At 42.2% G+C, this 18,320-nt stretch overlaps 1 protein-coding gene across 1 annotated transcript in view; it reads right to left on the bottom strand.

Annotated features, from left to right (window-relative positions):
* Window positions 1–18,083, bottom strand: part of CKMT1B (creatine kinase, mitochondrial 1B) — a 52,063-nt gene extending 33,980 nt beyond the window's left edge. Inside the window, exon 1 of the mRNA XM_082254017.1 lies at window positions 17,782–18,083. Within this exon, the coding sequence (XP_082110143.1) occupies window positions 17,782–17,933 (152 nt within the window). The 5' untranslated portion in view covers window positions 17,934–18,083. The remainder of the gene's footprint in view (window positions 1–17,781) is intronic.
* Window positions 18,084–18,320: the final 237 nt, after the last annotated feature.

Below are 18,320 nucleotides of genomic sequence, written 5' to 3'. Positions count from 1 at the left end.
TTTATGTATCCCTATTTACTATAGTCTTGTTTTATGTATCATTGTTCACAAGATGGGATAGTTCACCTTTCATGTAACTGTTGCACAAGGCATGTCGTTCTGACCTATGTTCTAATGTTACCTGTCTTATTGTCCCATGTATTCTTAAAAACGTTGAATAAGGAGATGTTTAAGCTAAAAAAAAAAAAAAAAACACTTATGTGGATTTTAGGATATTTCTACAGCATGAACCAGACATTGGGAGGCCTGGAGATATTAGCAAAGAGAAACAAAATCCTCTTTAAGCTACTTACCAGTGCCATGTGTCCCCTGCCCTCATTTCATGAAGTCGCATTGTAAATAATTACAACATTTACTATGAATAAACCTCTTGATTGAAGACACAAATTTCAGAGGCAGATTAGTGTACACAGCACACCCCTCTTGTATTATGTGTTATGCTGGAGTACGACTGCATTACACAGATCAATATTGGGGTTTGGATAGAATGACATTGCAAGAATTATTGTCATACATAAGTGCCAAATATTGATCAGTAGGAAAAATGACCCTTTCATCACAAAGCAGAGGAGGTGGAAGCATTGCCATGAAGCTGATGCAGAATGGGGGAGGGGAACCAAGGACTTAAGCTTGTCTAAGATTCTTGAATAACTATATGAATTCCAATCATCATGTCAAAATCTTCCAATAGATATTACAGGCAACTCCTTTAAAAAAGTTGCAAACTATAGATATATATCTATAGCTAACTGAAGGAATAAAGTGCATACAGAATATGCCATCTGAATTCTGAAACTGTAGCTTTGTGTGGCCTGAAGCTATGCCTGATCCTTGAGAACAATGCAATTGCAAATGTACCAGAGTGTCCATGAATATAGTTATCATATAATGTCCCCTGTGTGAACAATAATGACCAGATCTATTCAACAACCAATGTACACCATGTCTTATTTAGCAGAAACACTGGTATATGTTTTGCCATCTTGCCCACCTAATATTGAGTAGTACACTTTTGCTGCCAAAACAGCCACTTTTGCCGCCCAAGCAGTTCTGACTCGTCAAGGTATGGAAGCCACTAGACCATTAATGGTATGTTGAGGTATCTGGCAGCAAGCCTTAAAGTGGAAATAAACTCTACGTTTGAACTTGTACCTACAGATATGCCTACAATAAGGCTTACTTGTAGGTACAGTGAATGTCTGTTAAACTTGCACTGTTTAGGAGATATTCAAACAACATACAGCCAGTGACATCACGTGCACATGTGCTCTGAAGGTACAGCATACTGTGCCAGACCTTCAGAGCTTAGCGCCAAAGCCGAGAATTTGCGGTCCTGGCCATCCATGCAGCCAGAGTCCATGAACCCAGAAGGAAGACCAGGTAAAGATGGCAGGACCAGGGAGCTGTGCCAGCGCTGCACTGGAGGGCTCTGTGTACAGGTAAGTCTGTCATAATGTGCTAGTATGCAGTGCATACTAGTGCATTATGACTTAAACCTGCAGGGTGGCCCATTGTTAGTAATTTTTCTAGCGGTTTACTAACGCTTTAGGTAGCAGATCCTTTAAGTCCTGTAAAGCTGCCCATACATTATACAATGTTCTTATTCAATTTCCTTTAACCACTTTACCTCCGCTCACATGGAGGCTACTGCGGCACTTTGCCACGATCCCGTCCAGCGACGTAGACCTACGTCGCTGGACTCCTCCCCCTGTAGGCGGCGCTCACGCGCCGCCGGAGGCGCGCTCCCACTGTTTTCAGTCACAGCGGGAGTCGGGCCAGGGGAGGAGCAGAGGCGATCGCCGCTGCTCTGCCCCGATCGTCGGGGAATCGAGTGAGGAGATCCGCCCGCCTGTGTAAACAGAGCGGGCGGATCTCCATAGTGACAGGGAGTGACAGATCGGACTGTTCAGCATAGCTGGACATCCGATCTGTCCCTGTCTCACAAAGTCACCCCCCCCCCCACACGTCAGTAAGCACCAGGCATACATTAACACCTCCCTCTCCAATAAAATTAACCCCTTCACTGCCAGTGTCATTTTTACAGTAACAGTGCATATATATAGCACTGATTACTGCAGTAATGTCACTGGTACCCCCAAAAGTGTCAAAAATGTCAGTCAAGGGTCCGATCTGTCCGCCGCAATGTCGCAGTCCCGCAAAAAAAATCGCAGATCGCCGCCATTACTCGTTAAAAAAAAAACCACAAAAAATGACAGAAATCTTTCTCTTAGTTAGTAAACGCAATAACTTTTGCGCAAACCAATCAAAATACGCTTATCGTGATTTTTTTTGCCAAACATAGGTAGCAGAAAACAAATTGGCCAAAAATTTTAAAAAATTTTGATTTTTACATTTTTTGGGAGGGAATTTCTTATAAAAAAATTTGAAAAATATTGTTATTTTTTCAAAATAAACGCTCTTTTTTTGTTTATAGCGCAAAAAGTAAAAATCGCACAGGTGATCAAATACCACCAAAAGAAAGCTCTGTTTGTGGGGAAAAAAGGACGTAAATTTTGTTTGGGTACGGCGTCGCACGACCGCGCAATTGTCCATTAAAGTCGCACAGCGCCGAATCACAAAAAGTGGCCTGGACGGAAGACAGCAAAATCCTCCGGTGGTAAAGTGGTTAAATTTACCTTCAACTATGTAGTGCAAGGGCCTGCCTAATTGCAAATGAATTGAAAGAGTTTAGGTCTGAATTCATATTATATGGTTTTGGTAAATCTAAAGGAAAGTTGTACAAGAAAATTGTATTATATATGGCCAGGCTAATAGACTTGATTGTCCAGCACATCCCACAGATGCTTGATTGGATTGAGATGTGGAGAATTTGGAGGTCAAGTCAACATCTCCAACTCATTGCTGTGTTTCTACAAACTATTCATGAACCTTTTTTGTAGTGTATCAGGGAGCATTATACTGCTGAAAGAGACCACTGCCATCAGAGAATACCGTTTCCATGTACTTGGTTAGCAACAATGCTTAGGCAGGTGGTACATCTCAAGCAACATCCACATGAATGGCAGTATCCAAGGATTCCCAGCAGAACATTGCCCAAAGCACCACACTGCCTCTGGTGACTTGACTTCTTCCCATACTGAATCCTGGTGCCATCATCCCCAGGTAAGAGTCATACAGACATCTGGCCATCCACGTGATGTAGAAGAAAAAGTGATTTATCAGAATAGGCCACCTTCTTCAATTGCTTCATGGTCAGGTTCTGATGCTCATGTTCCCATTCTAGGCAATTTTGGCTGTACACACAGGTCAGTATAGGCATCCAGACTAGTCTTCGTCTTTGCAGCCCCAAACATAACAAACTGTGATGCCAATTTTTCTGCTTTCAGCACATCAACTTCAGGGACAACATGTTAGCTTGCTGCCTAATATATGTCACTGACTTTCAGAGTTGGTCAATAATCAATGTTATTGACTGACAGTTACTTGACAGTTGAGGTATATATATATCAAGGTCTAATAGCAATTCAGGCCTCCTAATGGATATATACAGAGATGTATAGTAACTAAGTAGAACTACTTCACTACTGTACTTAAGTACCGAAAGGCGGTATCTGTACTTTCCTAGAGTAGAATTTTTTTCTCCTACTTCCACTTTTACTTCACTACATTTTTTCGATGATTTCAATACTTCTACTCTGATATTTTTTTTTGTGCTGCATAGTTACTCGTTACAATTATAACAATTACCACTGCCAGAACAGTAGACGGCAGGTTTCATGAAGCTCAAAACATGTGTATTATCAGCGCATATGAAAATAAATGCTACTGTATGTATAAATAAAAGCTGCATTTGAAATAATAAAAAACAATATGATGTTCAAACTTTTGACTTCTTTCTTTAATAACTACATAACACAGTACTTGTACTTTTACTTTCAGTACTTGAGTAGCAATTTTTTTTCAAAACTACTGGTACTTTTACTTTCAGTACTTGAGTAGCAAAATGTAAAAAAAAAACTACTTGCAATACTTAAGTAAAAAAAATGTTGAATACTTTAGTACTTTTACTCAAGTCACTTTTTGATTGAGCACCTCCACTTCTACTCAAGTCACTTTTTGATCGAGTACTTGTACTTTTACTCAAGTATGGGTTTCGAGTACTTTATACAACTCTGGATATATGTATATGAGCCTTTCTCAGGCTCTCCTATAGAATAGTGAATTACCACTACTAGGTCAGCCCTCTAACACACTACTAGCAACTAATCAGATATCAGCAACCGACATCCTAGTTAAATCCGTCTAGTAATGGATGACTTCTAAATAAATTCTGTGAGTTAATGTATATCAACTTCGCAGACTATGAAAGAGATGGGGAAGATACTAAAACTGAAATAGGAGGAGAGTGGTAGTGAAATTAGGGACAATAGAGGTTGAAAAGGAGACCCCAAAATGTTTAATAGGTTATCAGCAGGGTCTGTGTCATGGAGTTCAGAAACAGTGGAGGTAGTGCTGGGGATGCAGGAGACGCACCAGGTTTTATTGTGGGGTGCTGTGTGAACAGTAAATGGGGCAGCAGGGCTGAGATCCCCACTTGGCCAGTCAGTAAAAATGAGACTGATGTGTGGCGTGATGCCCTGAATAAATATGATAAATTATTGAACACATGTTGGAGACTGGGTGCTGAGGGTGAATGCACATACACTGGGTATGGAGGGGTTAACACACAAGTGGTAGGGACTAGCTCTTGAGGGGTAAATGTGCATATGCTGGGTCCTGGTGGCTGAGAGAATAATGCACATAAACAGAATATGAGCTGAGAGCTTAAAGCGCATGCATTGGGTACTGAATGCTGAGTGATTAACCTACATGAGTTGGGCGCTGAAAGATCATTATGCATGCATGGGGACTGAGGACAAAGGAGGTAATGCATATGGGCTAAAGCATTGAAGGATTATCAAATGTGCACAGAAAAATGGACAAGGGGTTGTTTAGGCTGGGTTCACACATGTCCGACTGCGGTTTGCAGTCCGGAGTCCGGTGCGGTTTTGCTCACCAGTTCAGGTGAGATTCAGGTGTGAATTTATACTTGAATTCATACCTAGACAGGACCCTTCTTAGTAACGGACTGTGGCACCCCCTGGACATGTGTGAACCGGCTCCATTGAAAGCGGGTCCAATTCACATGTAATGCGAATCAGATGTGGTTAAAAATGCATCCGATTCGCATATATGTGAACTGAGCCTTACTAAAACAGTAAGGCTCTGGTGCAGCTGTGCATTGTAGACTTGTTCAATTAAGTTGTTCAACCAAGAAACTGGAAGCTAATTGGTTACTTTGCAGAGCTACACCAGATTTTACACTCTCCAGTTTTAGTAAATCAACTTCTGAGGGTTTAGCAGTGGGGTCTGGGCACTTAGGTGTTAATGCCAATGTAAGTTATATGCTTCCTTCAACTGGCAACCAATGTAAGGAGCATTTTTTACATGACTATAGTATAGTAAAACTAATGGCTCTTGTACAGAAATCTAAGTTAGTTCCAAATCCAATTACTATGTAATGTACAAGGCTCATAAAATAAAAAAACACACTTTCTTTACCCTCCCTGACTGAGCCCAATCCTCCTTTATGTGTGTCTCACAAACTCCCCCTCCCAGACACTGCAGCTCACAATGGGAGGATTTCAGTAACAGAGGCAGTTCTGTTAGTCTGGAAAGCAGTGGGCAAGGGTAGGTGTGGCCAGGAGCTGATTAACAAGCTAAAGGGCTTATGAATCAGCAGTAAAGATATTTATAGCTCAGCCTCCTGAAACTTCTTAAAGCAGGCACAGCCTAGGCACAGAGAGTGGTAACTCTGCTTCTGAATTTATAAGCAGTGCAGTATTTTTGTTACCGCATCACAGGAAGCTGTATTCCTTGGAGTTCACTGGCAGGATCAACAGGTATTAGTTGGACATGGTTCTACTTTAAAGTGTTACTAAACCCACAACAGTAAAATCAGTCTGTACATGCAGTAAAGCATGCTTGTTATACTCACTGTAGAACCTAAGGGGTTAATCTTTTGCATTGTGTGAAAAGTCTGTTTGATCCTGTCTTCTCTGATTCTCCTCTTCTTCAACTGTCCCCAATCCATCTGCTGATAGAACAGAGTATTGGGGGCAGGCTGCACATGCTCAGTTTTCTAGAGGGATTTTTTTTGTCCTGGGAGGGTGCATTTGATCAGCACAGGGCCAATCATTACTGTCCAGACTGAGGGTCAGGGGTCCTGCAGCCTCATAGGACAATCAGGGGAGAATGAAAACTCCTTCTACAAGCTTTAACCAGTGCTTGGCTGGACACTGATAGAAGTCACAAAACTGCTATATACTGGCAATAAGAAAAGGTATTTAGCAGTTTATATTTACTAAAATAATTGCATTTCCATGTTCTGTGTACTGTGAATAGGGGGTCCTGGGTTTAGTAACACTTTAAGGCCTAGTGTATATGGGCTTTTGAGATCTGTCTGTGTTGCATTTGTCAATCAGGAAATTCTCATTTATTTGAACAGAAAACACTACCATCAACAGTTTTTTCATATTACATTTTTGTTTTTGGGGTTAATACCATTCTGTATAAAGAAAGGACAGTGGAGCAGCAATTAAAGAGAAACTACAGTCTGCTCACATAATTTGCAATAAAACATCTTTGCCATTCTGAAGCTTTCCTCCAACCACTCTGCATATTATTTTATATATACTGTGATTCTGTACTTGCCAAAAATGCTGCAGAAATCTCACTCCACTAAGTCTGGCTGCAGCCATTTTAACTGTGGGCAGCTGAAGCTGCTGCCTGTTCACTTCCTGGATTTACACAGACACATATCCACACAGACACACATATATATATATATATATATATATATATATATATATATATATGTATATGTAGCAATATTTCCAGGCATTGGGCCTGATGTGGGTCTGCCATGGTTACCGTTACCACCAACAGCACATTTAAGCTTATTGCCCAAGTGTGAGATCTGAGACAATGAACAGTCCGGCATCCTTGGTTTTTAGTTTATTGTAGGAACTTGGATGGGAGAAGGGAATGAGTGAGATACTCTGGCTCAACTAGGTACACTTGAAAAAAATGCCGCCTATTGCTGTCTTGGCGCCGGCTGAATGCCGACCAACGCCTTATGGCGCTTGTAAACCTGACTTGCGGTCTGTGAACTGAAACTTGACTTCTAATGCTTCCTCACAGTTCAAAAGTCCTGAACATTGCTCCCTGTAGTCTTCTCTGACTGAGGTAGCCACTAGCAATGACGCTGCACCGCTTAACACTTTACACTTCAGGGCCCAACCGCTGGCACCCCCTTTACTCTTCAGGGTAATCTCTGGCACCCCCTTTCTATATTCCTGTACTGGCTAGCTAGCTCCTGGATCCCTCTGACCTTCTCCGGAGAGGTCCCCTCTGCTAGGCAGAGTACTCACAACTCAGCACACCTGGATCCTTCTCTGCAGCTCAGCTCAGCCCTGTGTCCACTCAGGCCAGCCGCCTGGGACACCCGATTCTTCCTGACAGGAGGAGAGACAGCCGTACCCTCCCTCCTGGGACTCTGCGTCATGTGCTCCCCTCAGACATATATATCCTCTCCCAGAATGCTGTGCGGTATAATCTGCCTTCCTGGGATAGATACAAGCCCTGGTGTGCGCCATTGGCCGGGTTTCCTCCACTGCCCAATGAGAGCCCTCATTGGGTTACAGTGGGAAGACTCCCCAGTCTCAGCAGTCACACCTGGGAACCATGACAACCTAGCTGAAAACATGGCCCTGCTGATAAGCAGACAAAGCCCACTATACTTTACCTAGCACCTACATTGGAGGGTGCTACACACATATATATATATATATATATATATATATATATATATATATATATACAGAGTGGGTACGGAAAGTATTCAGAATCATTTAAGTTCATTCTTCTTCCTCATGAATGTACACATAGCACCCCATACTGACAGAAAAACACAGAATTGTTGACATTGTTGCAGATTTATTAAAAAAGAAAAACTGAAATATCAAATGGTCCTAAGTATTCAGACCCTTTGCTGTGACACTCATATATTTAACTCAGGTGCTTTCCATTTCTTCTGATCATCCTTGAGATGGTTCTACACCTTCTTTTGAGTCCAGCTGTGTTTGATTATACTGATTGGACTTGATTAGGAAAGCCACACACCTGTCTATATAAGACCTTCCAGATCACAATGCATGTCAGAGCAAATGAGAATCATGAGGTCCAAGGAACTGCCTGAAGAGCTCAGAGACAGAATTGTGGCAAGGCACAGATCTGGCCAAAGTTACAAAAAGATTTCTGCTGCACTTAAGGTTCCTAAGAGCACAGTGGCCTCCATAATCCTCAAATGGAAGACGTTTGGGATGACCAGAACCCTTCCTAGACCTGGCCGTCCGGCCAAACTGAGCTATCGGGGGAGAAGAGCCTTGGTGAGAGAGGTAAAGAAGAGCCCAAAGATCACTGTGGCTGAGCTCCAGAGATGCAGTCAGGAGATGGGAGAAAGTTGTAGAAAGTCAACCATCACTGCAGCCCTCCACCAGTCGGGGCTTTATGGCAGAGTGGCCCGACGGAAGCCTCTCCTCAGTGTAAGACACATGAAAGCCCGCATGGAGTTTGCTAAAAAACACCTGAAGGACTCCAAGATGGTGAGAAATAAGATTCTCTGGTCTGATGAGACCAAAATAGAACTTTTTGGCCTTAATTCTAAGCGGTATGTGTGGAGAAAACCAGGCACTGCTCATCACCTTTCCAATACAGTCCTAACAGTGAAGCATGGTGGTGGCAGCATCATGCTGTGGGGGTGTTTTTCAGCTGCAGGGACAGGACGACTGGTTGCAAGCGAGGGAAAGATGAATGCGGCAAAGTACAGGGATATCCTGGACAAAAACCTTCTCCAGAGTGCTCTGGACCTCAGACTGGGCCAAAGGTTTACCTTCCAATAAGACAATGACCCTAAGCACACAGCTAAAATAACGAAGGAGTGGCTTCACAACAACTCCGTGACTGTTCTTGAATGGCCCAGCCAGAGCCCTGACTTAAACCCAATTGAGCATCTCTGGAGAGACCTAAAAATGGCTGTCCACCAACGTTTACCATCCAACCTGACAGAACTGGAGAGGATCTGCAAGGAGGAATGGCAGAGGATCCCCAAATCCAGGTGTGAAAGACTTGTTGCATCTTTCCCAAAAAGACTCCTGGCTGTATTAGATCAAAAGGGGGCTTCTACTAAATACTGAGCAAAGGGTCTGAATACTTAGGACCATGTGATATTTCAGTTTTTCTTTTTTAATAAATCTGCAACAATGTCAACAATTCTGTGTTTTTCTGTCAGTATGGGGTGCTATGTGTACATTCATGAGGAAGAAGAATGAACTTAAATGATTTTAGCAATTGGCTGCAATATAACAAAGAGTGAAAAATTTAAGGGGGTCTGAATACTTTCCGTACCCACTGTATATACATTTATATATATATATATATATATATATATATATATATATATATATATACAGACAGACACACTTACACCACTGCTTGCCTGCACATTTCTACATTTCTCCTGTCTTGATAAATACTCATGGAACTCTACAGTCTCCTGTTATTTCTGCCCTCATCCAGCCCCCTCCAGCTCTGCAGCTCTCATTGGCTCTCCTATGACTCACCCCTCCTCCCTTGCTGGCAAACACTCACGAGGGTGAGAGAGAGCTGTGCATGATGTCATTAGCCTAGACCAGTGATGGTGAACCTTGGCACCCCAGATGTTTTGGAACTACATTTCCCATGATGCTCAACTACACTGCAGAGTGCATGAGCATCATGTGAAATGTAGTTCCAAAACATCTGGGGTGCCAAGGTTCACCATCACTGGCCTAGGCAAATGACCAGACAAGAAAGAGGTAGTGGGCTGTATATGGTATTTACTAGCAAAAAAAATGTTTTACTATCCAAAGTTAAAACAACAAGGGCAGAGTATTTAATAGATGGGAATATGAAAAAATGACTGAAAGGCCCCTTTAATGAGGAAGCCTTGAATGATTTAGAAGGAAGATCAGCAATGAATGAACACCAAATCCTCAAGGAGCTTTTATTGCTAGCTAGCTCCTTCTTGAAGAGGATATCATTGAGGGCCCAAGAGGGGGCCAGTTGTTCTTCTTTTCCACTCCACTAGACCTATTCATGTTACATTTACGCTGCTGCTGCTATCAACAAAATTGGGGTCACAGGACAAGGATCCATTGAGGAAAGAAAATTTCACAAGCAGAATAAAAATTAGCTTACACACAATGGTCACAAGCAATACATATGGAACCAGTAGTCTGACTTTTTAACATGCAAAATAAATGAAGCACAGATAAAAGTTCATACTACTAGTAGATAAAGGATACTAAACCTTACTGCTATTAGCACTGACATTTCCAATAAACTGTGCTATAGCCCCACTCTCTGAATACCAGTCTGACATCCCATTATGTTCAGGGTTAGCCAAGTTTAAGCACTAATACTTCCAAATCCTTTTTGCCGTTTACCAGTTCATAAATGTAAGCCTTCCACTTAGGAGATCAACTCTGTCATGTGGCACAGACTGGGTTTATATGGTGTAAATGAGGAAATTGCGTGTCTGAATAGCCACAATAGCAACACAGTAGACAGGCTTCCTGTAAATGGAAGGGCTACTGCTGCCATACGGCTAAGAATAGCTTGTGCAGCCATTACAATATTATGTCATAGACCCCTATAGGCTGTATAGAAGTTATCAGATCTAATATATAGAGAGCTTGTATTTGTCTGTTGCACTATACGCCAAAATATACTTAGTATTATTCTTGGTTTAATCCAGCATAAATCTTTATATTTTGAAAGTGTATCAATCTTATTTTTATTTTATTTTTAAACTGTATATCTAGTAAAGAAAACAAATCACAAAAAATAATATTACGGTAATCTGTGTGTTGTTATTTTTTTAAATAATGTACAATATCAAATGCCACATAGGGGTTGATTTACTAAACACAGAAGGGAAGAGAACTCACTGCTCTAGGTGATTCCAGAAGCCTGATGATACACCGGTGCACGCCTCGGCTCGCCTCCGTGGATAATCAAATGTAGAAGAAATGGCTGCACTCCAGGTGTGATCAAAATTCAGGTTTATTAGTTGAACATCCCAATGTTCAAGGTACCTTGCCACATTGTCACATTGGGATGTTCAGCTAATAAACCTGAATTTTGATCACACCTGGAGTGCAGCCATTTCTTCTACATTTGATTTACTAAAACTGGAGAATGCAAAATCTGGTGCAGCTCTGCAGAGAAACCAATCGGCTTCCAGGTTTTATTGTCAAAGCTTAATTGAACAAGCTGAAGTTAGAAGCTGATTGGCTACCATGCACAGCTGCACCAGATTTTACACTCTCTAGTTTTAGTAAATCTCCCCCATTGTATTGACTTTTGTGCAATTTCCATGTGTTTAAAATGGGATTAACACACATACAGTACATATTTATTTGTATAGAGAGGTATAAAAACAAAAGCACAAACTACGCTCAAGCTGACCTTAACGTGGAGTTACAGCTAACACCTAACTAGTCTTAAAAGTGCCCCCAACACCTATGCTAGTTAACCTATTTTTAGGCCGCTCAGGTCTGGTCATGTGATTCAACTCCCCTGTGTCAGCCAATGTAGCTGCAGGGGAGAGGAAAAGATGCCCCAACAACAGCTAGTAAAGCCGGAGCAGTGATGTTACCCATAGGTTTCAATGGCCCATCCATCGTCGGCGCTCCCTCCTCTCCTCTGCAGCAGTTGCTGGCTGACACAGGGGAGCAGGATCACGTGACCGGACTAGAGCAGTCTGAAAATAGGTAAGTATACCGATTTTTCTTACACAGGTTAGTTAGCATAGGTAACAACATGAGAAAGGCGCACCGACCTTGTACATTGCTACAAAAAAAGTTTATTAAAATCCAAATAGGTAGCATACATTATACTCACAAACGTAGGATGTATACATGCATGTAGGAAATAGGAACCAATCGCCTCCAGGACACTTCTATACTTCTGAATGGCGTGATGGCATCCACAATAACCTGGCTTACATGTTTCGAGGGAGAACCCTCTTCCTCAGAGCCAAAATTGTCACTGGTGTGGCGATTTTGGTTCAAAGGAAGAAGGTTCTCCCTCAAATTGCGTAAGCCAGGTTATTGTGGACGCCATCAAGCCATCACGCCATCCAGCAGTATAGAGGTGCCCTGGAGGCGATTGGTTCCTATTTCCTACATGCATGTATACAGCTTATGTTTGTGAGTATAATGTATGCTACCTATATGGATTTTAATAAAATTTTTTAGTGGTAATGCACAAGGTTGGTGCGCCCTTCTCTTGTTGTTGTCTTTCAGTGTTTTTGGATACCCTTGGTCCTGAGGGGGCAGCAAGACCACCTATTTCTGTGCTAAAAAGACCATTCAGACCACTCACCTTCCTGCATATCACTTGAGCGTAGGAGAGATACTGTTTTTAGTTAGCATCAGGGCCGCCATCAGGGGGGTACAGCCAGTACTCCTGTATGGGGCCCGGGCCCATAGGGGGGCCCTGGCAGCAGGAGGATTGGTGGGGAGAGGGATCAATGACAGAGCGATGCACTGTCTGCCTTTTCCTCCACCAGCTAAAAGCCGTGTTTTCCCCTCTCGCCAGCTTTCAGCTGCAGAAATAATAATGGGGAAATAATTTATGCCTGGGATGTTTGAGGGATTTGCAGCTCTCGTTGCTAGAAAGTGTAATGGGGATTTGGGGGGGGAGGGGAATTTGGTAGAAGGAGGAATGGGGGGTATGTGCTTGTAGGAGGGTTTGGGGGATTTGAGCCAGAAGGGGGGATTGGGGGGAAAGTTTGTGCTAGGAGCGGGGCTGGGGCATTTGTGTTGGGGGGATGGGGTTGTGAATTTGTGGAGGGATTTGGGGGGTTGTGGTGGGAAGGGTGATTGGGAGGGATTTGTGCTAGGAAGAGAGATTGGGGGGTAATCATTTTGATATGTTCGCCGGAAGTGGGGGGGGGGGGGGGCCCTGTCAAATAGGCTGTATGGGGCCCTGGGAATTCTAGCGGCAGCCCTGGTTAGCATAGGTGTTAGGAGAGGGGAGGGGACAGTTTTATGATTAGTTAGGTGTTAGCTGGAATTCCACTATAACTGATCTCAAAAGCCCCTATGCTAGCTGTTATCAGTTACATGATGAAAGTAATGTAAACCCTAACTGGATGAGATTTAGTTTGCTAAAGCACTGTGCATTGTTTTCCCGACAGTGACAATTGTATGCTTGTGCCATTAAAAGGCCATACATTATTCAGTTTTCTTTCCTTCAACCTCAGGTCAAAGGAAAGGAATTTGATCGATTCCCCCATCAACACATTGGGTGTTAATGGGAGAACCCCTCCGGCCACATTATTGTATTCTGACAGAGGGAGGTTTTCACAGCCAATGATTAACGTTGGCAGCTATAGCCTCCGGCAGTGATCGCACAAAAAAAAACCCCGGCAGGCTGGTTGTACTGAAGTTGACTACAACTTCAGTACAACCAGCCTGCCAAAAGACAGATCAAAATTTGATCCAATCAAGGCTGGCTTTAGCATTCACACAGTCGCTTGTAGTCTCCATTGGAAGGGCGTAGGCTAGGCAGACAATGCAGTAGCAGAGTGGGGAGACAGAGAGAAAGCGTTATTGCCCTTTAAAAGGAAGCCCCTAAAAAAAACCCTTTATGGCAGGATCTCCAGGTACTATTTTAATGAAAACTGCAGTCTTTAAAATTTTAAAACTGATTTGGGAATTTTGGTAAGATGTTAAAGATATATGAGACTTTAGTGATTAGCTTTACTTCTACTTTAAGGTCTAGTTTACAGGCGCCTTTTAAAATCACTTTTTGATGCATTAGGGTTACATTAGCCATGCACTTAATGCATTTAGCTTTCATTGACTTTTATGGGAGAAAAATCAGAGCCCAAACTGATCTCATTCTGAATTTAAAGTATATGTCAACCCACTCACTAAAATATTATAAAATATTTAACATGTTACAGCGGTTCTTCGTCCTGTTTGAAGAAAATTAAAAGCCAGCAGCAACAAATACTGTAGCTGTTGACTTCTAATAAAAGGACACATCCCTGTCTAGGGGTCCAGCGCTGTTCTCACCTGAACCAGTTCTTCTCCACTCTTCGGGTCCTGGCGCTGGCATGTTTATTGTGAGCAGCCAATTATGTTTTCTTGTGGCTTCCCAGGAGCCCCGTGCTGCACTTTATGAATGGACCTGCATCCTTCTGGGACCTGTGACGTGTTCCAGAAGATTGCAGGTGTCCCCCCCCCCCCCCCCCCCCACAAAAAGTGGCAAAAATGTAAGGGGGGAGCTGAACTTCCCCTTTAGGGTAAAGTTCCACATAAAGTGGTTGTAAAGTCTCATTTTTTCCTAATAAAATAACAAACATGTATACTTACCTCCCTCTTCTCAGGTCCCTCTTCGACACTCCTTGCCCCTCCCTCCTGTTAAGAGCAGCCCATATCCTTCTCTTCTCGGGTCCCTCTTCGGCTCTCCTCCCTCATGTTGAGTGCCCCCACAACAAGCAGCTTGCTATGGGGGCACCCAAGCCGAGCCTCGGCTCATGGAACCATTCAGACATGGAGCCACGTTTCGGCTCCACCCCCTCTCTCTCATCATTGGCTAACTGAACTTGACAGCAGCAAGAACCAATGGCGCCAGTGTCTCAGCCAGTTAGGAGGGAGAGTCCCCGATGACCGAGGTATCGTAGATATCACTGGATCTAGAGGGGATTTAGGTAAGTATTAGGAGGGCTGAGGGGGATTGCTGCACACAGTAAGCTTTTTATCTGAAGAATATCAGATAGAATGTATTAAGATAAAAAAAAAACCTTCTGCTTTTACAACCACTTTAAATGTAATTTCAAAAGTCATTTTCAGTACCTGTAAACTTGCAGTATTCCAAAAAGTAATATCTGGTGATCCTGCCATAAAGGTCCTTATTTAGGCTCTTCCTGTTATAGGGTGACAACTCTGTCCTTGTCTTCCATTTGTGCCCTGATATTATCACACTGTCTTCTGATGAAAACTGCAAATGGCAGTTTTAACATACAGTACTTATTGCAGGCATAGTCCTCCATAAGGTCACCAGGCCATCAACCCACCCTGAGAAAGGCCTTGAAGCCATCACAAAAATCCATGTATGTAGACAGAAAGGGACTGCAAAGAAGCGTCAGGGGATCAGCAGCCAGCGATGCAACCAAAAGATGCAAAAAGTGGTACAAAACAAGTATTTTATTTAGTAAATGGTAATTGAGTTCCACCCTAAAATTATACTTACCTCCATCTTCTCGCTCCGGGTCACCTGAAAAACAAATGGATAATCGCAATTTTTTTTTTTTTTTTTTTACTTACCTCGTTTAGAAGAAAATATACTTACCTTACTTCCTTCTTCCTCCCCTCGGCGGCCACGGCGATTCGTCACTTCCTGGCTTGCAATGATTCCTGAGAGCTGAACGTCATCGCTCCCAGGAATCAATGCGCCTGCACCGGCCCCGACTTCAGTTCCGGTGCAGGCGCCGTCATACCTTGCACAACAGCTTCTGGGCATGCCCAGAAGCTGTGCAGGGATGACGCTGCCGCACCGAAAGTGACGGCGGGGCCGGTGCAGTGCATCGTGGGACCGAAGAAGACGGAGGAGGACACAGAAGAGGATCGCGCTGGCTTCAAGCTGCCAACACCTGAGATGGCAGCGCTGGACAAGACAATTTCAAGGTAAGTATTTCTTCTTGCAGGTAAGTGCAACCCGGGACAGATCAGAGGCTAGCCATTGTGGAATGCACTAGCCCTGACTGTCCCGGGGGGTATATTTATTAAAAAAAAAACGTTCACTGGGTGGAACTCCGCTTTAATAATACATAATTATTTAGCAAACTAAATGTCATATAGTTAGGCTACATTAAATGGTCTCGTGATTAGCCTATGTAGTCCAGCTCTAAGGAATATATCAAATACTAGGCAATGTTTTTCATGAAATTATGTGAATTGTACATTATATATATTCTTAGATTGTCAGATGGTACTTGCACATGATACTGATGTATGAACCTCAGATTCCTGGCAAAATTATTCTGCATAAAAATGTAAGGATGGGTTGTATAGTAAATGCGTGTATTTGTGTAAAAAATTCCTCTAGCTTTTCTTGGATTGTGTCATACACGTGTAAATGCATAAAATACTGTTCAGCAATGCAGATTTTTGTATTTTTTTTTATATTGATCTATACGCATTGCTAGTTTACGCGCCTGTGTGTACAGGCACAATAAAAACAATAGGCTGCATTTAGATCAGTAAATTAAAAAATAAAATCAAAGAATTTCCAAGCTCAACTTAAAAAAATTAAAACCATATACAGTGCTGCGCCAGAAAAAAATATAACATAAGATTGAAGATAAATAATGTATACAAGTGCTTTATGGTTTTAGTTTTTGATTGTGGAGTGAATAACACTGTTTTGTGTTAGCAGCCGGACACTGTAATATTTTGTTGCACTGCGAGAACATTATTTAATCGCACAATTTAATTTGTATTTTTCACTATTGCGCTGATAGTTTTACACTGTTATACACCAACTTAAAAAAATGCCAAAAAAATGTGTAATTTTTAGCTATCAGTGTGTACGAGGCATTAGAGGTGCATGCACATAAATTGTGATTTATAAGACTGCAGGCACACTGGATGGATTAGAGATTTCCAGGATGGTGTACACGGGATTATATGGTCGTATTTACAGAGAAAGACATATTACCGTAGATAGTAACTGGTGTCATAGGGATTTGACAGTGCAGATGGAATTGAAGGTTTTCTAGGAATTTTTAACCTTTTATTCCCTGATCATTGGCAACAGCTTTGAGACTTATAGTGACCCTGAATGGTATCTCCTTGCTTGGAAAGCCACCCAGCATTGTGCCATCCATAGAAAAGATTGATTTCTCCAGCCTGCGGAGGTAGCAGAACCCGAACACTGCTACACATAATGAAGAAAGCACATGCCCCCAGGGCCTGAGGTTATTAGCAACCGTACTCCAATATTTTATGTCATCTGCCTCTGAAGGAATGCAATGAGATAGCTAACAGAAAAATGCAACAGGAAAGCATAAAGGATACCTCTACGACAGGTTAGCTATGTAAAAATCTGCTTCATCACCGAGATGGAGTTATCTATTTGTTATTTCTAAACATCATCATGATTTTATGTGATAGATTATTAACAGAAGATTGATATAAGATGCTAAAAATTGGAATTTTCCAATTTGAATAAGGAATTTGTTTAACTGGCAGGTGACATGTTCTTCTGTTCCCTGATTAAAAGCTTGGATTCTAATGCTGGATTTCCATTCATTAATTCTATAGACTCAAGGTTCCCCTTCCCCCAGAGTTTAATTTTTATCCCCCCATCCCCCACTTCTAGTCTTCCCATAGCAATTCAGTAATGCCTCCATCACCGTTTTAGCTGACGAAGCTGAATTTACCAATTATTTGTAGAGCAATCTATATATCAGCACATTCTTGTATATCCTTAATAAATTAAAATAAAGATTGAAATTACATTTGCACTGCATGATTTTAAACGAATAATTCCTTTTTTTAAATTCTTTATTCAAGCGTCCAAGAGCAAATTTAATAAAAATGAACCTTGCCCTAATATAGATTATAGGTGGATATATAAAACTCAATAATTTTTAAGAGTTACCTTGGTGGGTAAAGCCTCCTCCTTTGCTCTGCGCTAGCATTGAGTTTTTCTCTGCTGATCAGGTATCCAGCTGCTACTGACCCAGCCCCGACCATGGCCAGGATTCCAGCCGATTTCTTGGATGTCAGGATTCTAGAGAAGGTGCTAGCCATTTTGGTGATACTGGAGCACTAGCAGAGTAGTGATGGAACAAGAGAACCAGTGGATCTGCGGAGAAACCAAGGACAAGGGAGGGAGAGAGTGTGAGAGGCTGTGTACCAGAGAGAAGAGAACGGAGGCTGTGGGGGAGGACGTGATATGAATAGAAACTGCTTTACTAAACAGGAGATTACTGCAAGATCCAGTGAGAACAGACCTGCATGAGACTCCACAGTCCAATGACAATCCTGCCAGCCCTTCAATGCCCCATCACTATGTATCACATGCAATGCAGACCGTTATGGGGCATCTGAATAACATCACAACTGACATGTACACTGCAGGAATTTAATTGGAAACCAATTACAAATGAATTATTAAATATAAAAAAAAAAAAAAAA

The sequence above is a fragment of the Pelophylax lessonae genome, assembly GCF_965119305.1.
Source record: "Pelophylax lessonae genome assembly, chromosome: 4".
In the NCBI taxonomy this organism is placed as follows: domain Eukaryota; kingdom Metazoa; phylum Chordata; class Amphibia; order Anura; family Ranidae; genus Pelophylax; species Pelophylax lessonae.
The sequence above is the reverse complement of the archived record's forward strand: the minus strand, read 5'-3'. Positions and strand labels throughout refer to the sequence as shown.